General features: G+C 35.1%; 1 protein-coding gene across 5 annotated transcripts in view; it reads left to right on the top strand.

Moving 5' to 3' along the window:
* The window catches only part of PDS5A (PDS5 cohesin associated factor A), a 72,939-nt gene that overhangs the window by 46,644 nt on the left and 4,087 nt on the right, over positions 1-22,208 (top strand). For all 5 annotated transcript variants that reach the window (XM_085223289.1, XM_085223288.1, XM_085223290.1 and 2 more), the window contains exons 13-31: positions 734-847; positions 1,321-1,402; positions 1,975-2,023; positions 2,144-2,283; positions 3,743-3,858; positions 4,593-4,698; positions 6,141-6,301; positions 7,861-7,984; positions 9,131-9,289; positions 9,547-9,615; positions 10,246-10,382; positions 11,031-11,154; positions 11,428-11,632; positions 12,215-12,329; positions 13,960-14,092; positions 14,704-14,823; positions 15,989-16,051; positions 20,053-20,198; positions 20,525-20,630. In XM_085223289.1, coding sequence (XP_085079415.1) covers positions 734-847; positions 1,321-1,402; positions 1,975-2,023; positions 2,144-2,283; positions 3,743-3,858; positions 4,593-4,698; positions 6,141-6,301; positions 7,861-7,984; positions 9,131-9,289; positions 9,547-9,615; positions 10,246-10,382; positions 11,031-11,154; positions 11,428-11,632; positions 12,215-12,329; positions 13,960-14,092; positions 14,704-14,823; positions 15,989-16,051; positions 20,053-20,198; positions 20,525-20,630 — 2,269 coding nt within the window. The remainder of the gene's footprint in view (positions 1-733; positions 848-1,320; positions 1,403-1,974; positions 2,024-2,143; positions 2,284-3,742; positions 3,859-4,592; positions 4,699-6,140; positions 6,302-7,860; positions 7,985-9,130; positions 9,290-9,546; positions 9,616-10,245; positions 10,383-11,030; positions 11,155-11,427; positions 11,633-12,214; positions 12,330-13,959; positions 14,093-14,703; positions 14,824-15,988; positions 16,052-20,052; positions 20,199-20,524; positions 20,631-22,208) is intronic.

Here is a 22,208-nt window from a genome sequence, read left to right on the forward strand (position 1 = left end):
ATTTTGGGCAGTGTTACTAGATGGACTATACAGTCATATAGTAGCTTGAGTTTTGTATTTTATTGAAAACCCTTGGTATGTCTGCTTCTGTTGTTGTTAGGACTTTGTTGTTGCTTTAAGAGAGATAACTGGATAAAGTTCTTGTTGGTTTGGTTTGCACTCACTTGGGTTTCCCTCTGCTCCTTTTCCTCTATACATTTTGCTGTTCTTTTTCTCTACCTTTTTCAATGCTGACTTTACTTTCTGTGTTATAAATAACAGTTTCAAATATTTTACGTTTGTGAAATGCTACTATTTTATTTTACCCTTTCCCTCTAGGATGCTTCGGCTCTTTACTTTTACTTCAGTTAAATTTTTATATCCTCTCTTCTTTATCTGGGCTTTTTACTGTCTGTATCTCTTTCATTTACGCATAAGAATGAACAGAGGTTCTTCAAACCTGGAGAAAAAGGAGAATTTGGATGCTGACAAAAAGTTTCATCCTCTTAAAGGTGAAATTTAATGGAAAGGCTCTCAAGAAGCAGTTCTTGGTAATCTTTCTATCAGCAGTGGAAGTTATCTTTACAGATGAAAAGAGGCCACTTTTCTTCTGTGGGGGAAAAATCTAGTTTCTTTTCTGTTTGTTTTTTTGTTTTGTTTTGTTTTGTTTTTTTTTTTCCTCTTTCTTTCAGCTTATCTAAAAGATACTACTAGTTTTGGAAATGTGCAGATTTTCTCTCTTCTTTTCCTGCAGATTACTAGTAGAGAAAATCTTTGCTCAGTATCTTGTTCCACACAATTTGGAAACAGAAGAGCGAATGAAGTGCTTGTACTATTTGTATGCCAGCTTGGATCCAAATGCTGTCAAGTGAGTATAATTCCAATTCAGCTAATACTTACTGTTTTTCATTTTTTTTCTAACATCACCTGCTTATATTATCAAGACTTAAATAACATTACAAGTAGCTGATGCTTAACATTATTTGTGATTTTAATTTCAAAATGTTTCCTGTAGCTCCAATAATTTTACATACGAACTGAATGAGGCCTTTAGACAAGAAGGCACCTTGATATTTGAGAGGATTTGTTTTAGGTCTTCATCCTGTGAGAACAATGCATTCTCATTGTGTTGTCCTACATATATGAAATTGATAGAAGTAGATGAATAAAAATGAAAAATGATCTATTTTGTTTAGAATTGTTATTATTAATACTTTGTGGATTTGATTCACTCAGTCAGATGGTGTACTTAGTAAACAAGATTATTTATTTAACACTACATCCAGCATGTTATTGTGACAAATAAATCATGTTTTTCTTTCTGATTTTGCACTTTTTCAGAGCACTGAATGAGATGTGGAAGTGCCAGAACATGCTGAGGAGTCACGTACGGGAGTTACTAGACTTGCATAAGCAGCCCACAGTACGGTTTTGAAAAAAATAATGCTTTATCAAATTGACTTGTTAGACTAATTTGCTTTTTTTTTTAATGCTATCTTATTTGTTCCGCTGATTTTTGATTTCAACATGTAGACAAAGTTCTGTTGACATTAAGTTGCTTTTAGTAACGCTTGCCATGTGTATGGCCTCCTTTAGTTTCTTCAGCAGAAATTAAGGCGGTTTTTCAAGTTTTTGTTCACTTTTGATAGAATTCCTGATTCTCACTTTACAAACTACTTTGACATTTTCCATTGAGTGGAATATTTTGTAAATGTTTAAGTATACTTTTAAAAGTAAATCTTCAAACTAGCAGAGACTTTAAATGCAAGTGCATGGTTATTTTGGGGTTTTAGTATGGGAGGATACCTTTAGTGTTTTGGGTTTAATGTTGAGGGCTTTTCTTTGTTTATTAGAACTGGTTGTTGGGCTTTTTAGGTCTTTTTCCAATAGAACATGCTGCTGCAATATACCTGACGGATGATCTTAAAGGTATATTTTCATGAGGGAGCAGTGCTGATGTTTTTTTTGTTTGTTTCTGTTTGCTGTTGTCCTCAGTCAGAAGCAAACAGTGCTGCCATGTTTGGGAAGCTGATGACCATAGCAAGTAAGTGTTAATAAGTTCTTTAAACTGCTGTTACAGTGTTCTTGGAAATTAATTTTTTATGAATGTTCTCATTCTCAAGTAGCAAATTTATCTTATATTAAACTGTGTTTAATTACATAGAAAACCTTCCAGATCCTGGGAAAGCACAAGATTTTGTGAAGAAATTCAATCAGGTTCTAGGCGATGATGAAAAGCTTCGGTCCCAGCTTGAGCTGTTAATTAGCCCTACGTGTTCATGTAAACAGGCAGATGTCTGTGTGGTAAGGAGATGGAAAAGCAAACTTTTTTAAATATTTGTGCTTAAAACAGTTACTAAGACTTAATAGTCTATTTTGATACCTTAATATGATTTCTATATGTTTCTCATTGTTATAAAATACCTTTTTAGTTAACCTGTAGAGATGACTGATAATAAAATATTTGGCAATCATCCTAAAAAAAAAGCAAACAAATACTGGCTTTATTTCTTCCTGAGGTTATAAGGATCAAACATTAAGTTTAAAAGACTAATTTCATTTTTTTGCTTCATTTCAAGAATCTTTTTTATGTAAACTGTTTTAAACTGTCTCCCAACACTGATAAAATTTACATAAGTATGAGCACAACAACTATTGCACCATCTGCATATTATTCGTTCATTTTTCTTTGTACAAAATTATTTTGAGGTCAATCTTTTTCTCTCTCTCATTTATTTAATATCACTGCTGAGAATACACACATTAATATTAAATCAGGCTTTTCCAGTGATTTACAGTGCCAACAGTTGCAGCAATTTGGTTGACAAAAATCTCAGTACCGAGCATCAGCAAACACAGGCTTCTTGGTTTTTGCCTAATGGCTCTGTAATTGTCCAGGGAAGAGAACAGAATGGCATAGAGAATTATGTTCTAAACCACTAACATATGGAATACATCTCTTTCTAAAATAGCTGATTTTGCAATTTGGGAATGCAGTGATGCAGTTTCAAAGGGAAGACTTATTTTCTCTCCTGAAGATTGCTTACTGAAATGGTTAGGGCAATTTCCTGGTCTGCATAGATCTACAGCTTCTGAACTTGAAGTAGAAGGAAGGTTGAGAAATTATTTATTTGAGACATTTTAAACTTGTGTTCAAAATAAAAATATTTTTGTATCCACCACCTTCTGTAGAGTTTGCAGCAGAATTTAATGTTCTTGACACTTGCTGCATTCAGAGGGGGAAAAGCAGGTTTTTGATTCAAAGACATTCCCAGGCAAGAACATGGAGTCTGAACATCTGTTGTAACTGAAGTGGCATAGTGCTTCTCCATATCTGCAGCACTGTAGCTTCTCTTGCATTTTGTGGAAATTATGGAATCTGAAACATGCAGCAAGGTTATATACAGATCTGTGAATTACTCTTGTCTGCATAGATACTTAAACTCTGTCTGTGTTGCACTTAGCACTCTCTTGGTTCTGTTTTGAATCTGGTCTCCACTTCCTTAAGAAACACTTAAGAAAGAAGAAGGTGTTTACATGCATCTTGAGTATTAATGCTGTTGCAAAGCATGCCTTCTTTCACTGTAATGTGATAAAGATCCAGGGATAACAACAGTCCTCCTTAAAATACATTTCATTGACTATTTACACAATAGTCTGTATTTCTGTAGTTTAAAGAACTAATTCTATTTAACTTATTCAGTGTGCTTAGGAAATAATTAAGATGAGAATAATTATTGTTGGTAATGTAACATTCTTGTAGAGAGAAATAGCCCGGAAACTTGCAAATCCTAAGCAGCCAACAAATCCCTTTCTGGAAATGGTCAAATTTCTTTTGGAAAGAATTGCTCCTGTACATATTGACTCAGAAGCCATTAGGTAAGTTTGGAAGATCATAGGAGCTCATGAATGGTTATAAAGTTGATTTAAGTTTAAAAAAAAAAAAAAAAGATTTTCTTGGGAGTAGATTAGACAGGTTAGTCTGCCCTAACTGTAGATAGACATTTAAAAATACATATTTTACAATAATATCTTGCATTTCTAGCAGTGCGGGGTCTTGGTTTTGTTTTTTTGGGGGGGGGGGGGAAGAATTTTTTTTTTTTCTTAGTGCTTTGCAATGCTACATCAATAGCAATAAATAAAATAAAGACAATAAAATATGGCAGTTGTTCCCTGTGAAACTGCTGTTTGTGGGATGTAAGGTGAATATGATGATCATAGTTCTCACATAGTTAACTGCAACACAGTCTTCAATATAACAGCTGAATTAATTAATTTTTATGGGATTGAATAAGAGAATGTTTCTATTCCTTTTGAGACCTGTCTGGCAATCTAATTATATTCTGAAACATTTGCAACTCTATGTTGATCTGAATGCTACCAACATGTCTTTTTCCTAAGCAATTAAATTTTGCAGTAAGCTAAGTCAGAAAGAAAAGGAATAATGAAATAGTTTGAGAAAAAGACTGTAACAAAAACACAAAACAGACTATCACTATCCCATAAATTATTGTCGAAACCAGATAATCTTGCTGCTCAAACTTGATATTGCATGTTTTCAAGTTCATTTGTTTTTTTTTTTAGTTTGTTTGTTTTTCTATCTCTTATTTTAGTGCACTAGTAAAATTGATGAATAAATCAATAGAGGGGACAGCTGATGATGAAGAGGAGGGTGTAAGTCCTGATACTGCAATTCGTGCAGGACTTGAACTTCTCAAGGTAATTTACATTAAATAATCTACAGTAAGCTATAGTTTGTAAAGGAAGGAATGGCAGTGGTGTGACTAAAGAATGAATGTTAGTAGTAGTATTTATTTAAGTATATTTTAAGTATGTGCAAGCTATTATTTAGTGAACTTTTGTAATGACAGAAAGGTTTTGGTTACTAGTACTTGCTTGGGAAAACCATATAAAAATAACAAGTTTTGGGGAAAAGTATCTTTTGCAAAGGACACACAGAATAGAAGTATTCTCCTTAAAGCAGGAATTGGTTTCTTAGGGAAGTCAAAGAGAATGATAAAGCCACAAAGTGTGAAGAGGAGAAAAGGGCAGACTAGGAGAGGCACATCTTGTTGGCTTGTACAGTGCTGTAAGGAAAGCAAACAAGGAGGGGGGAAGGTATTGATGAGTGAGAATTGCCTGAAGGAGAGAAGGAAGGACTTGAAATATCTGGATAACATCTGTAATGGATTTGGTAGTTTGTTTTCAATATGTTAAAAAGAGGGCTGTACAGTAAGAAAGAAAGGCATGGAGGGGAAGTTTAGATGATTGAGGTGAGACCTTTCTCACGTGTGAATGAACAAGTTGAACTTCATGAAGACATATTGCACCAAATTTGGTAACAGCAGCCATGCATTAGAAACAGTTGTGCAGAATTACACAGGGAAGTAAAGTCTGTTTGTACGTGTAGCTCAGAAAAGAAAGCTGTTAAGGTTGAAGGCTTTGTTGCTGTGACATGGATACCTTTAAGAAAGTTCAGATACTGATACAGACAACTCTGATCAAAGAAACCAATATAAGATAAACCTTAAAAAATATACAAAATATGTGTATTTTTTTAATTGCTCTCCCTACAATGTGTTATTTGAACTTTGTTATACTTAATATAGTTTTCTTCTGGGATAATGGTTTGTTCTCTCCTTGAATTCTTGTGCACTTAGTTTTTTATTTAACACGACTTCTATTTAAAAGAATGTGTATTCCATTAGTTTAGATTAAAAGACAGTAATTAAATACTGTGGTTGTTTTAACTTTCTTGATTTCTTTTCTGCTCAGAGACTAGAGATTATGGAGAAATTAGGATTTCAGTTCAATTACATTTAGTTGAAAAGTGTTTTTAAGTAGACTGGAGTTTAAGTGAATAATTTTGGATAAATATTCATTTTAATAGATATTTTTCCATATTCAAATAATGTTATATCTTATAAAATGTTTGGAGGAAAGGAGGCCCTATAGAAAAAAAGGTAGATTAGTTTATTTGAAAATGTCTGTATAACTTTCTCCAAAAATGTAGTTTTTGAATGTAATAATCTCCTGTGAGCATGTAATAGCTATTTCTGTTGATGATAAGGCTGGTAAACAGCTGTAAGTTTGTTTCTCTGATGATTCACTTATCTTGGAGATGTATACCTTTATACCTTTGGTTTAATATGTATCTGCAGGTTCTGTCCTTTACACATCCTACCTCGTTTCACTCTGCAGAGACCTATGAGTCTCTGCTGCAGTGCCTCAGGATGGAAGATGATAAGGTAGCTGAGGCAGCCATACAGATTTTCAGAAACACGGGTCACAAAATAGAAACAGACCTGCCGCAGATAAGATCGTGAGTGTATTTCTTTACATGCATTTCTCATACCCGGACTTCTAGCTCTTGGTAGTTAATTCAGAGTATTGCCCCTGAAATTACATTGTAGTCTTTTGAATATGAACAGCTTGTCTTCCATCATTTTGTATTCTTTCACAAAGCTTCTGTCTCTTCATTTTTAAATTCCCTGTTCTCACATTATTTGTTTATTTATTTAAGATATTACCTGCTTTTGAAAGTCCTTTTATAATAGATATGTTAAAACCAGAGTGTAGCATGTTTCCCAGGTTACAAAACAAGCAACAACAGAAATATGGTGGAGATGTAATTTCTTGGCACAATAATTTCCTTCACATGATATTTCTGTCTTTGTAAGGAATGAAAATGTAATCTGTAGTTAACAGCTCTGTTTTGAAACAAATTGAGAAACAAGTTCCAAAAGCAGGCATACATTTCTAAGAAAGAATAAAAGGCTGTCTATATATTGTCATCATACTGTTCATGCTTTAACTGTTGGTTAAAGCTACATATAATCTAAGTATTCACAGACTTTACAACTTGGTGACTGACGTCTAAAATGTTAAAATCAGCCTTTTAGTAACTAACTAATCCGGGTTATAAAGTAGAGGTTACAAATTCTCATATATTGAAATACTTGCAATATTACTACTGTGCAAAAGCGTGTCAGAATATAGGCAGTTGTTCTAGATTTCATATACTCAGTGATGTTTATCATAAGTGAAAAATAGTTTTGTTTCAAGTAACCTGTTTGGCTTTTTTATTTTTATTTTTAAACCAACTGTATGCAGACTGCGTGCTGTCCTTTGGAGTAGTGTTCACCAGTAGTACCCAAGTTCTTCCTCACATGAGAAATGAATGGTTTTGTGCCCCACTTCATGGACAGGGAATTCCAAATGGTTTTAGAGTCTGCTAAGTATGGTCACTGCTTTCAATAGAACTGATAGACCATGTGTGAACGTGTACAAGTTTACGCGTAAAGATGCACATTATAATGTAAATTTACCTTGGTTTGTGTGATAAGGATGCTGTCAAATTTTTTTCTTCCACCTGTTGTTGCTACTTTTGATTATGGAAAATGTTAGTGAAGCCTGAGCACTGATCTGTGTACTGAATTGTTGTATTGTTAATGAACTTTTCCAGAAAGTAATGTTTTTTGAGATGTTTCTGTGTCAGGTGTTCTGTAAGCAATTCTGTCATTTTGACTCAGTAACTGAGTGCTAAACATCATGAATTAGTGTCTCAGATATTACTGTCCCCCACTGTTGGTTCCCCCCACGCTATAACCTTAATAACCTTATTTTGATCACTGTTTTCTTTCATGTTTGATTTTTCCCTCTGAGCTTTTTTCTGCCTGTATACAGTCAGATGTTCAGCAAGTAATATTAAATATTTTTGTTTGTTTGTTTTCAATTTATCATGGTCTTTTCTGAACTGACTTCAAAGGAGCGCATGATTTGTAAGACCATGTTCTGTAGAGATGTGTCTGTGTAGGTGAAAAGTTTCATGTTTTGTAGATTGCAAATTGTATTTTGAAGTATTTTATTTAATGTTTACAGAACATTAATTCCAATTTTGCATCAGAAAGCAAAAAGAGGCACTCCCCATCAGGCAAAACAAGCCGTTCACTGTATACATGCCATATTTTCAAATAAAGAAGTGCAACTTGCTCAGATCTTTGAGGTATGTCTTGGTTTTTTTGTTTTTAATTTTTTTTCTGTTCTTAGTTGAGACTAATGATTAATTTCTATTTTTAATTAACAGATAATTTATGAAGCCAGCCTACAGATGTATGGTAGTTAAGTCATTACTTTTACAATAGAAAACTATTAATATTTCTGTTTCTTGTAGTCTTTGTAACATTCTGATACATAAGGTGCTCCTTTTTTGTCTATATGGGAGAAATTAGAGGAAACTAAAGTAAATATGCTGGAATCTCCACACCAGATCTCACGAGAATGCATGTAGCAGATACTAAATGGAGAGTAACATCCTCTACTTTCAAACCATATTGAATTTCCATGTCTAAGGTCTGTGTCTGTGCATTACTTTCTCACTGAGAAAGTGAATGCAGAGAAGTACACATCTGTAAGTGAAGACACTAGCTTACTCCTCTCTTACTACTTAGAAAAGTGGTAAAGCAAAAAATCATATGTAGGGCAGAGAGGTTACTTTTCACTATAAGCTCTTAAATAATACTAATATTAATATGCACTTGTAAAATATCATAGATTCTCCACCGTGGCCATCTTTGAACATATATATAATTCAGATGTGTGAAAATCTTTGAATTAAGTTTACAGAGTGTGATCTCTCTGCTTAGACTTACATGGGAGTGCAAGTTCATGTTCCCTTCTCTACTATCAGGTTACAGTGGAAAGGTACTGAGTGATACAGCAAACCTGGAATTATCATAACTGTTGTCTTGAAGGAAATACTGATCACCAGTGGAAACAACTATTTACGGGGTTGTACAGTTATTAGTTTTAGGGGTTTTTTTGACACTTGTTAGCTACATTTCAGATTTTTATAACTCAACATAAGGTCAGATTTTCTCCCATTTCTCCCAGCATTTAATGTGTTTCACTGTTAAAACAGGATGAGAACATAAAATCATATTGCCCCTATCTCACGTGAGATTTTAATTATTCTGTTAATTGGGAAATTGCATTCTTTCTCCATTCTGTTTTGCAAATGTTACTAATTCTTATGAAAAAAAACCCTGTAAAAGTCATCTGCAGCCCAGTATTAAAATAAGCAGTTTTTTAGGCATGGTGATTTACATATCTACGGCTCATTTTTAATATATACATACTTTTTTTTCCTCAGCCTCTTAGTAGAAGTTTGAATGCTGATGTACCAGAACAACTTATAACTCCATTAGTCTCACTGGGTCATATTTCTATGTTGGCCCCAGACCAGTTTGCTTCTCCAATGAAATCTGTTGTTGCAAATTTCATTGTAAAAGATCTTCTAATGAATGACAGGGTAAGATCTTCTTTTTTCGTTAAGTCCTTGCAATTCTCTTTGTTTTTTATTGGGGAACAGAGCTGTTTTGTTCTGCTTTGTATTTGCAAAATGGTTCAATAAAGGAATGGTCTATAAATGACTTATAAAGAGATGTCACGTCATAGAAAAATCTTCTGTATGAAAGAAAGCTCTGTCCAAAACTCTGTTTTGTTTCTTTCTCTCTACGTTTTCTGTATGGGTTGAACCAGTTCTTAAACTTACATGAGTATCTGTAGTCAACAGGTGAGAAAAATGGAAAGTTGTGGTCTCCAGATGAAGAGGTTTCTCCAGAAGTACTAGCAAAGGTGAATGGTCAGCTGCCAATAATAATGTATATGTTTGAGTTTAAAACATACTATTTTGAAGTTGTGCAGTGAAGAGTTTGATAAATCTCTTTAGAGTGCAGTAAATATCTTTAATTACTTTTGTATTAGGTTGTTTTGGTTTTTTTTAGAAGTACCATTCTGGGTTTTCTGTCAATTATATAAATACACCATTACAAAACTGGTGGAAACCATGCATTTTGGTGTCTTCGTTTACTGATGCTGAGTATATTGAATGTTGAGAAAATTAAGACAACCAAAAGTTGCAGTTTTCCTTGTAGGAGAGGTAATTAGTCTTTATTGACTGTAAATAAAGTTGATATAAATTGAGACTTTGAATTTTCTTCGTTCTCTTTGATAGGCTATTTACTGTGATTCTAGTTGTGGCTGTTTTTAGAAAGGTTGTCTAGTTGCTTTTATTTTTGATAATATAGCAGGTATCGTAGATGTACTTGTGAGAAAGCACTGAACTACAGCTGATAGTGCCTTTCTCTTTCTGTAAATATTACTACTTCGTTCTGTTCCTTTTAAAATATATCAACTCTAATAAGTGCTGTAGCGCATAACAAGTCTAGAAAGTAAGTTCATTGTTTGTTTGTCCATTTTTGATAGGTGCAAGCAATTAAACTTTTGGTACGCTGGCTGCTGGGTATGAAAAACAACCAGTCAAAATCTGCAAATTCCACACTCCGACTGTTATCAGCTATGCTTGTCAGTGAAGGAGACTTGACAGAACAGAAGCGAATCAGGTCAGATTCTGTTACTTTCAGGCTTGTAATAATGTTATTGTGGAGTTGTATACTAAAAGCAGTAATTCTTTGAATCCTTTTAGAATTTTAAGGTGTGAAGATAATGTTGGGTAATATTGAATAATAGGAGGTGGATCTGACTGGAGTTTAAAATTTAGGACTGGAATGGTGCATATGAAAGCATTCTTCAAATTGATTCTTTCTTGCAGTCTACTCATAATATAGCTTAGAACACTGTAGATATCTTGCTAGTAAAAGACATTCCAGAGAGACTTGCAGGAGTTTCTTTGAAGATAACTGAACAATCAGATTGAATACATTGAAATGTTGGGGCAGTTTTGGGTGGAGCATCTTTCCAATGTGGGGTTACTTTACGCCACATCTCTATTCAGAGGGTAAGGGAAATCTGTAACAAATGAGTTGCTTTGATCACATAGTGGTATGCAAACAAGAAAGAGGTGCAACAGAGGAGCAGAGCACCTTATTTTCACAAATGTCATTGAGTTAATTTAACAATATGAACCTGTTGAGCTGGTCAGACTGGGGAAAACCTTGATTGCTCATTGAATGGTGTTGTAAAAAGAAAGAAATTGTGATATGCAAGTAATTTAAGCAGAGTTTTGGGGTTTTTCCCTCTTGTTTGTATAGTAAATCCGATATGTCTCGACTACGATTAGCTGCTGGCAGTGCAATAATGAAGCTTGCGCAGGAGCCATGTTACCATGAAATAATTACCCCAGAACAGTTCCAACTCTGTGCACTTGTCATTAACGTAAGTAACTACTTTTATAGTTGATTGAAGTGATTCTTAGAGTTCTTTGAGTTCAAAGTCCTTACATCTGAGCTTTTGCTGCTGCTAAATTGATTATTTAATATTGCTCATGGCAGCTTTCGAGTGTTCTTGAAGCTGCAAATATTTATTATACAACACTTGTTGATGCTTTCAAAACATGTCACCCCATCATTCCAGTTGGATGTTTTTCATTTTTATTTTGTTTTAAACAAGATTGTTATGGTTGCATTCTTATGTTTTATTTTGTTACAGGATGAGTGCTACCAAGTGAGGCAGATATTTGCCCAGAAACTGCATAAAGCACTTGTGAAATTACTGCTCCCTTTGGAATATATGGCAATCTTTGCTTTGTGTGCCAAAGATCCTGTGAAAGAGAGAAGAGCACATGCCAGACAGTGCTTGCTTAAAAACATCAGTATACGAAGAGAATACATTAAGCAGAATCCTATGGCTAACGGTTAGTGTTTCAGTAAATTTCGGAAGAATACAATGGTTGAATGCTAAATTGGAAGAAGTAATCATTAAAAGTTAAGCAAATTGCTTTTCTAAATAAATACAAAGTTAATTTGTTTTCTCATTTTTTATATTTATCACATTTGAATCTAAATTTACTTCAGCATTAACCATAAAATACTTTTCTGTACATTGCTGAGGAACATACATGTAAGGTACAATACTGTTATTCTGGTAGCTGTTTTGCTTGACAAACAAAATTTTGTTTTCTGATATGTTAGGTTTTATGATCTCTTTGTGATGTGGGGCCAAATAGTTTTGAAGTAGTAAAACTCATTTATATTTAATAATGGGGCAACCTGGTCTAAAGCAAGAGGGTCAGAACCAGGTGATCTTAAAGGTCCCTTGCAATCCAAACCATTCTGTGATTTGTGGAAAGTAGAATCTGCAGGAAAAAGAACACAGACTGAAGTTTTATGTCCTGTGTATTTGGAAAAGTAATAATTGAAAATATTTTGCCTTGTGATGCATGTCTGTATGTACGTGTAACAAAGAGATTAGTTATGATTTTTGTTTCTTACTGCAGAAAAATTGCTGTCCCTGCTGCCTGAATATGTGGTACCATATATGATTCATTTACTGGCACATGATCCAGATTTCACAAAACCTCAGGATGTTGATCAGCTTCGTGATGTCAAAGAGTAAGTGTTAAATGATTCTAGAACTATTTCCTGTGCTTAGAAAAAATTATTAGGAAAATGGACTATTGTGTGTTTTGCAATATGCTGTCGATAAAACATTAGTCTTGGAAAAGGAAGAAACTGCTTAGCAGTATATTCTAAAAGACCAAATGGTAACCTTTAACCATTATTAACTGTTCAGGCATCCATCTCTCCACATCACCATTCTTTGTTTTTCATTTGTTTTTCTTTTGTATTCATTTTGGATGGAGCTGTAAGCTAACTTGTTTTGGTACCACAAAAGCACATATAATGACATATTACAGTGTATGTATAATTAGATTATTTGCATAAATATACATGTTCATATCTTAATTCTTTTTGCACCTTTATCTGTGTGAGAATCCCAGTCTGATTTTTTTTTTTTTGTCTTTAGTTGAAAACCTGAATTTATTCTGATTTCTGAGTTACTTGACTCACACTTGGTCAGAACCTGGAGTCGAGAAAGATTTCTTAACTAATAATCAAGTCTGTTTTGTTTTTTGTTGTTTTTTGTTTGTTTGTTTTGTTTTGTTTTGTTTTTTGAGGACTTCTTGTTCTTGGCAACACCTGAATTAATCCACTGTGTTCTTTACTGTTTTATACAGAATTGAACAAGTTCTGATTTGCAGTTGTTAATACTTTCTCTGAGAAGTACTTTCTAGTGCACAGTTTTTTTGGACATCCCTTGTATGGCTGTCCTTTGTTGCCAGATTTCCTCCCTCATTCTTGTCACAGGCTGGCTGAACTAGCCAGAGAGGACTGCTCCAAAGAAAGAAATGCTATGTACAGGAATCTTGGCAGGAACGCTTCTCTGAAAAGTTTTCTGAGATAAATCCAAAACATTTTTCTCCTAATGTAATACAGCATTTCTTTCAAGACTTCTTAGAGTCTGTTCATTTTAAAGTGTTGCCTTAGATGCTCATACACTTGTAGAAGCAGACTGGCAGTGTGTTTTGCAGTTGTCTCCTCAGGTCATCTTGGGTTTTATGTGGCCTAAATATAGTCAAACAAGTAAATACATGCTTAGTGAATTCCTTATTCATAATTTCTGATATTTACACTTACGGTGTCTTTTGAGGCTGTCCTGTAGAGTTGTTTGTTTTTGTTGTTGTTTCTCTCTCAAAAAGGTGTCTTTTCCTTCTGAATTCACATTCAAAGAAATAATGAAATGCATACAGAGAATGAACTTTCTTTATGTGACTGTTCTTCTATTGCATCAGTTGTATCTGGCCTATTCACTTTGGATCCTTTAGTGTGTCTGTTCCAGTGTTTATGTAATGTGGGTAACAGTTGAGCAGTTGTATAGTTTAAGCTAGTTTTGTGTGGTCATGATACATTGTTGGCAGTATCATAGACATAGCCTGAGATAGTGATTGTAGAATTCCATCTACAAGATGCTGGAATTCTTTCTATTCTGAAGAGTATGACTGAAACACTTACAATTAAAGGTCTAGACTCTGTTCTCTTCTTTGGATGCTATCTGTTCATGATTTTTTCAAATTGACTTGGTTGCTTAAGGAAAAGCTAGCACAGCTGACTTTTTTTTTTTTCTTTCCAAAGAAGCTACTGTATAAAAATTGGAACGTAACTGTGGTTTATGGCTTTTTAGGTGCCTGTGGTTCATGCTTGAAGTTTTAATGACGAAGAATGAGAACAATAGCCATGCCTTCATGAAAAAGATGGCAGAAAACATCAAGCTTACACGAGATGCTCAGTCTCCTGATGAGCCAAAGGCCAATGAAGTAAGAAGTGCAGTTCAGATAAGTGTTTGGTGATGGGCTAAGGTTTTGCAAGCTACTTGCTGGACAGGATTTACAGGAAATTTAAAAATATTAGCTCAGACATTTAAATTCTTTTAGAGTGTGCTAATTGCAAGCATTGTGTGTATGCTACCAGTCTCATTCTTTCTAAAACTTGCTGATCTTAGCCAGCACACAGCACCAGAGAAGTTATTAAACAAAATTTGTTAAATATTCCTGTTATTTCCTAGTGCTTATTTTAATTCCAAATATCTGATTTTCCAACATAATTATTTTCTGTTGTTGAGGAAATACTGTAGTATATGGCTGCTGTTAAATATATGTTACCAGCTGAGAAGAGAAACCATTTATGGTGATTTGACTAAGAGCTTCTATTGTACAACTTAGATGTCTGTCGTTTTATTGTTTTATTAAATAGTGTAATATGAAAAATGAGGAATTCTCTGTTCTAAGAGCCAACAGCATGGTTAATGATGTAATTACAAAATATGTCCTTAGGAGTGGTTATTTCACATACAGATTCAATTTGCTAAAGAACTGCATTCTCTGCACAGCAAGTAATTCCTAAAGCATAATTCTCTTTTTTTCTTCAGAAACTTTATACAGTATGTGATGTAGCACTGTGTGTAATCAACAGCAAAAGTGCTTTATGCAATGCAGATTCACCAAAGGACCCTGTATTGCCAACCAAATTTTTTACACAACCTGAAAAGGTAAATTTTTATTACTTTAATTTCCAGGATAATAAGGGGAAATTCTTTGATTGCTATAGTTGAGATCACGTCATAGAAAAATACATATATTTTTTCCTCAACAATATAGTTGGTATCACCAGCTGTACAATAAGCTAGTTGTGTCTCAGCCAGAAATGTTTGTGACCTGGTGAGAGCTGTATAGAGTAAAGATCAACATGCTGGCAGATATTGCTAGATCATTCCATTTAAGTGTTGTACATGCTCTTCTGAATGTAAGGGGATATATTTATATTCTGACTGTATATTTAATTAGAATGCAAACCAGCCAAAAAAGAAAAAGGAACATTTTTGATCTTCTGTGATATGTTTTTAGTTGTTAATAACTGGCTGTTTTGTTTGATGTCCTCTTATTGCCCAGCAGTAGTCCTAGTGAGTATATCTCTACAGTCAGCAATAACGTTCAGAGACATATTTTTAAAAAAGTATAAGTGGAACTATAGTAATTGTCCATACTAGTGTTGATCATACCAAGCAATGCATTTCACATTTTTCACCATCTCAGACTGTTAACTGCCTTACCAGAGTCCATTTAAACAAAATACAGTCTGGTTAATTAATTCTGGTTTGAATGATCCCACTGTGGTGAGGAGCTGGTGTCTGTGATAGGTGCCTGCATTCAGATGTGATGTTTTGTCTCTGTAAACTGTAGTCAGAGTGACAAAGTTCACAGCTTCCAGTTTTTCTAGAGAAGATAGCACTTGTTCTCTTTTCGGACTTCCCATAAAAAGATGGAAGTGAAGCAAGAGGGAAGTCAATTTTACTTCATTTCAAGTGAGGCATGTCATTTAAGAAGAAAAAATGTAAATTCCAGCTCCACGTATGCCACGCTGTTAGTATTCAGATCTTCTCTGAAGTATGAGTGTGACTGATCTTCATTAGATTTATTCATTATCAATAGATGGTTGAGGCTCTGGGTAGACTGATCTAGTAGGTGGCAACCCTGCACACAACAGGGGCATTGGAAATAGGTGATCTTCAAGGTCCTTTTCAACTAAAGCCCCTCTGTGATTCTGAGGTTGCATAGTGCCGTCACTCTTCAGAAATCAATCATGTAAATATAAAAACAACAGCAAGATTGAGAGATCAAATGCAAATTAATTATTTTATTATTTTTTTTAAATAGGATTTTTCCAATGACCGGAATTACATTTCAGAAGAGACAAGGGTTCTTCTTTTGACAGGAAAGGTAGTATATTCTGACAAGTTACAATTAATTTGAAGATTATTGTGATTTTAAATGTTCTCCTTAGCTTGATAATAAACCATAAAGAGAACCGTGATACTATAAGAATTGTATGAAGAATTTGTATACAGTGATTCATCGTTCATTCATTTGAGGGAATAATGAATGCTTTTAACTCCATGTACTACTCAGTGCAGACAAAACGCCAAGGTAGTACAGAGGATGGAGGACATAAAGGTAACAGAGGCATGGGTTCTTGATTGTCTTTCAGATAGTAACAGGTTTTTTGTTTATTCAGATAACTGTGGCATAAAACTATAATTCAGATACTTAATTCTGTGATGTTGCTAGGATTGGTTATCGTAGATTCGTCGTCTTACTACTTTCAATGTAGCTGCTAAAGCTGTTAAATTTAACTATAAATGTCTATATCTTTCTGATCAGCTCATTTTAATTCAGATATAATTTGACTGACACTCCATGTGGAAGAGAAAATACCATTTCTTTCTAGTGGGGAGGAAAGCGTAAACAACAGACTATTCCAGTTTTCTATCAGCCACTCTTTTTAAGGGGGATTCTTTCTTTCTTGGGATTACTAGGTTGCATTTAAAGTTTGTTGGAATACTTTTTATTGTAGCTCACAAAGCTAGCAGATTGTTTTCTTGAGTTTAGTGAAACAATGCTGGCTGACCTGTAAAAAAACAGTATAAATTATGTCTCTATGTAATGTCATATGTTATTTATTTATTTTTTTTAATTTTCATGTTCTGTGTTCAGTGAACTATTACTGCATTAGTTTCTAAGTCTTCAGTAAGAGCAGAACTTTGTAGTAATGGTTCATTTTAAGGGTAGAAACAAACAATCGCTCCATTAATAGATATCATCTCAAACTGCTGCTCCTCATGCTGTTTTTTGTTCTTTACAAAAACTCCTGCTATCAGAGCAGTTCATGTGGGTGAGTTCTGCTCAGCTGGCAGAATACTGTATCTCTTCACTTTATGTTCACACTTCAACACTAGCCTGGATGCTGCTCAGTGAGCTGGTTAAGCTTGTTACACTGGCAGGAAAATAGGGACGGGGGCATGTAGATAGTTGTGTGTTCATTTAGCAAGTGTTGGCATTATGTTAGGAAGAGAGGAGGCAGGCAGAAGACTACCTTCTGTAAGCTATTCCTTGTTGGGTAGCAGTTGGTAGTAGGCTGGTGGTTATCTGTTTGCTGTTGTAATTGTTTCACTTTTGATATATACTTGATATATTGATATACAATTAAAGGAGAGCTTGTAGTTGGTTGTACAAATGTAGAACATTTCTCTTTTGATAAAGTATTCGGCAAGTAAGGTTATAAAGGTGCCTTACCATAAAACAGCAGTATTTTTGAGTTATGTTTTTTTTCTCTAGTACTCTCTTAGAATAGAGTTTTATAGAGAATCAAGAGGGGAGGGTGTCCTGTGTCGAGTTAGCATTATTTAGGTAATTGTCAATGTTTTGGGAAAATAAACTTTCATTCCATGTTCTAATAGAATGCATAGACACTTGTTCTTCTGTCTTCCTTACCTTTCAGAAAACACAGATGTAGACAGATACCCATTAAATCAGACCAGTGTTTCTACTGGCCTTGTTTTATCCAGTGACCAAATTAATATGATCATGCAGTCCTAGCCACTTTATTTTGTATGCTTTCCAGCATATGTAATTTCTAATGCAGTGCTAGACTCTGTATCTCTGTCTCTTGGTTTTGATATCTGTTTATGGTGTTCACACATTTATCTGCTCATGTCTTGAACCTACTGATATTCTGCCTTCACAGCCTCTTGTTCACAGTCTGTTTATGAAGAAGTACCTTCTTTTCTCTCTTAAACATTTTCTCTCTCAAACATTTTCTCTCTCACTTGAGTTGCACCAAATGCTTCCTATTTTCTAAATAAAATATGTTACTAGAATAAGTAAATATTGTGCAGTATTAGCACTAGAATGATGCAGCTACTGAATAAGTTTTCAGTAACAGGCTTTTTACAGAGATGTTGCTCTCTGATGGCCAAATGTTATATAATATCTGTGGTATCCCTCTGTTGCCTCCTCCTTCAGCTTCCATGCATGGAAATTAATTTTTCTTGTGAGAATCGTAGAATCATAGAATACATTATTCTAGAATTATAGAATGCATTGATCTTCGAGGAAACATGGAATTATATGAAGAATATGACATGTTAGTTGAGAGAAGTCAAAGAAGTTTTCTTAAGAGACAGAAAAATCTTACAGCCTATTCAGCCTGATCAAATCATTCAGCAGCCATAGCAAGATATAAAATACCATCCCTCTATTAGAGTACCACAGCATAGATGGTGTGTTAAGAAATTATGACTCAACAGAGTGCCTTGGCAGCTTGAAAAGGCCAACCATACCCTCAGGTATGTGAGGCCTAGGCCCAGCACTGCCAGCTGTGCAAGGGAACGGGTTGTCCCACTGTGCTCTGTGCTGTGCAGCCTCATCTCAAGCACTGTATGTGTTTGGGCACGACAATATAGCAATTACATGAAACTCTTAGGAGGGGTCCTGAAGAAGGGCTACGAAGACAGGGAAGGGCGTAGAGGGCAAAACATCAAAACTGAGTGGGGATCTGATAAATGTTTACAAATATCTGAAGGAAGTTAGAAGGCAAATGGATGAGGCCAGGCTCTTCTCGGATGTGCGTAGCAATAGGACAAGGAGTAATGGCCTAAAACTTGAACATAGGAAGTTACATACAAACACGCAGAAGAACTTCTTTACTGTAAGGGTGATGGAGCACTAGAACAGGATGCTCGGAGAGGTGGTGGAGCCTCCTTCTATGGAGATATTCAAGACCCATCTGGTTGCTTTCCTGTATGATGTATTGTAGGGATCCTGCATTAGGAAGGCGACTGGACTTGATCTCTCAAGGTCCTTCCAACCTCTGGGATTCTGTGATTCTGTGATTTCTGTGATTCTTCACCAGAGGTTGGCCAGGCACTGCTACAGGCTCTCTAGGGAAGTGATCATACTAACAAGCTGCCAGAGTTCAAGAAGCATTTGGATGACGCTCTCAGAAGTATGGTTTGAACGTTGGGTAGTTCTGTGCTGAGCCAGATGTTGGATTTCGTGAATCCTTGTGGGTGCCTTCCAACTCAGGATATTCCATGATTCTGTACGCCTGCTTTCTTGGAGTAGAAATGTATGCGTTTTCTACTGGTGCAATGAATCCAGTTTTGCATTACATTTTGAAGTGCTTTTTCCCAAAGACGTTTTGCTTTGCAAATATGGGATGTTGCTACATCATTTTGTCTAGTATTATCCAACATTATGTTTCTTGTTGGCACTTCTCTAAGCACTATCACAGCTGGTGAGGGGTCTGGAGCACAGGCCTTATGAGGAGCAGCTGAAGGAGCTGGGATTGTTCAGTCTGGAGAAGAGGAGGCTCAGGGGAGACCTTATTGCTCTCTATAACTACCTGAAGGGAGGTTGTAGTGAGCTGGGGGTCGGCCTCTTCTCTAGTGTAACTGGTGATAGGACCAGAGGGAATGGTTTCAAGCTGTGCCGGGGAGATTCAGGCTGGATGTTAGGAAATCCTACTTCTCTGAAAGAGTGGTTAGGCACTGGAATGGGCTGCCCAGGAGGTGGTGGAGTCTCCAAACCTTGAAGTGTTCAAGGAATGTTTGGATTTTGTGTTGAGGGACGTGGTTTAGTGAGAACTATTGGTGATAGGTGGATGGTTGGACTGGGTGATCCTGTGGGTCTTTTCCAACCTTGGTGATTCTGTGATTTTATGGCTTCAAAGCAGGAAAGAGAACAATTGATGAAGTACCTTTAAATGATGAGAAATAAACGTGTGACTGCTTGTTAATTAAGGATGAGGTCTGTAGCTCTAAACTGATGGCATCATGACTGAGACTGTTAATCCAGAAATAATATTTTTAAATATTCAAGAACATATTTAAAAATATGTGTCTGAAAATTCCTGTTTTTGAAATAAATCCATTTTCTTTTAGCCAAAACCAACCGGTGTGTTAGGTACAGTAAACAAACCATTGTCTGCAACTGGAAGGAGACCGTATATTAGAACTACAGGATCAGAGACTGGAAGCAATATCAGTGTAAACTCTGAGCTGAGCTCTTCTGCAGGAAACAGATCAAGGTACAGAAGCATGCATGAAATACACTTGCATGAAATGATCTTGATTATTTATTTATTTGGAACTATTTCATTTTTGTATGTTTGTATAAATTGGTTTGAGCGCTGCTGGTCTTTACTTTTCCTCTATATCTTTGCTAGAATTGGCTATTTCTATCTGATAGAATTTCTGTCTTAAACATGAGTTAGAGTAACGTTCATAATGTTTGTGAAAATAATTACATGACACTATGTTTGTGATAAGGGACTTGACTTAAATAAAAGCTGCAAACATTTTATTTTCTGTTTTGTATATCTTGGCTTTGTTTTGTCTTCAATTATGCTATCAGGGAACCGAGTTCAGATATATCAGAAACTGGTGTCAGTGAAAATGATGAAAATCCTGTGCGAATTATTTCAGTCACACCAGCAAAGACAGAACCTGTGAAAAATAAGGTATGTTTGGGTATTTTGTGGACTGTATCTCTATAATTAACTTGGAAATGGGTGTTAATTCAGTATACATCTCTATGGATGGTCTCAGAGGAATTGATAATGTCAGGTTTCATTGAATGTAACTGTACGGTTTTCTTAGTCCAATGAAACTCCTCTGGTTTTCAAAACTATTGTTAATTTTATCCAGAGTAATTTATAGAAATCATGCTCAAAAATATTACAGAAATTCAGAAAATACTTTCTTCTTTTTTATAGAGCGCCAAAAAGTACCCACCTTTATTTTATATTTTTGCAGACAAGATACTGTCTGGAGAATGTCAAGTAGTCTCTAGAACAAACATGCAACTAACTCTGTATGTTGTTCAAACTTTGAGGATTTTTAATGCCTTCTTTTTCTTCCATTAGAGAGAGATGACCAGGCCTAAATAATATATATATATATATATATATATATATATATATATATATATATATATATATATATATATATATATATATATATATATATATATATATATTTTTTTTAACTTATAAAGCATGTAGCTGCATGAAGTTATCAGCAGTAAATATTAAGTCCTACACACGGAGTGTATTAACCTTGGGCAGTGTACTGGGATCTGCCTAGGATTGCAGGTCTTAAGAAGGCCCTGGGGGGACTGTCTCAGTGGGAAACCAGCAGAACTTGTCAGCAGTATGCTTTGGCAGCCATGAGGGCAAAGTGGGCCCTGGGTTTGCACCAGTATAGCCAGCACTGTGATTATTCTATTCTATTTGACTTTCTTTTGACCATACCTGGAATCCTGTGACCTCAGATACTGAAAACAGGAGTCCAGAGAGCCACCAATATATTAAAGGCTTGGAGAAATTGTTATTTGAAGAAAGGTTGAAAGAGTTAGGTCTCTTCATCCTAGAAGAGAGAAACTATGGCAGGCCTTCATCAGTCTTTCAGTACCGTGAATCTATTCACAGAGAAGATGGAGGTTTTCTGTTCTTGTTGCTTAAGGGGAAATGCCATTTGGATATAAGCAAAAAAAAATCATGCATTGTGAGGAAAACAACACTGGGATAGGTTGCCCAGAAGCATTATGGAATGCTCTTCAAGGATTGGTACGGCAACAAGTAGGATAACCCGTTTCCAACAGAAGGTTGGATCAGATGATTCCCAGAAGTCACTTCCAATCTGGATGAGTCTGTGATTCTAAAATCAATAGAGGTTTCTCTTACAATCTAGGGATACATAGATGGCTCATGCTCTGCATATTATAAGAATTTACATATCTACAGTGACTCTTTTAATTAGATGAAATCAGAGTAATAAACAGATGTTTTGGATTTATATAATAAAATGTTTTCATGATCTTGTCAAATAACATCCACATGTTCACAGCAATGAGCTAATGAAGTAAAATATACATATTTCAACTGTATTTTGCTTCCTTTTCTTTTTTCTGTTTTTAATTCTTCTTTCCCAAAATAGAGCTCTTCTGAAAAGGTAGATAACAGGGAAGGTATTTATGAAATAGTTCTTCAGATTGTTTTTTAGGTTCTTGAAATGTGACTTGAGTGGAAATTTTTCAG

This window comes from Meleagris gallopavo, chromosome 4 (genome assembly GCF_905368555.1).
Source record: "Meleagris gallopavo chromosome 4, MGAL_WU_HG_1.1, whole genome shotgun sequence".
NCBI lineage: Eukaryota > Metazoa > Chordata > Aves > Galliformes > Phasianidae > Meleagris > Meleagris gallopavo.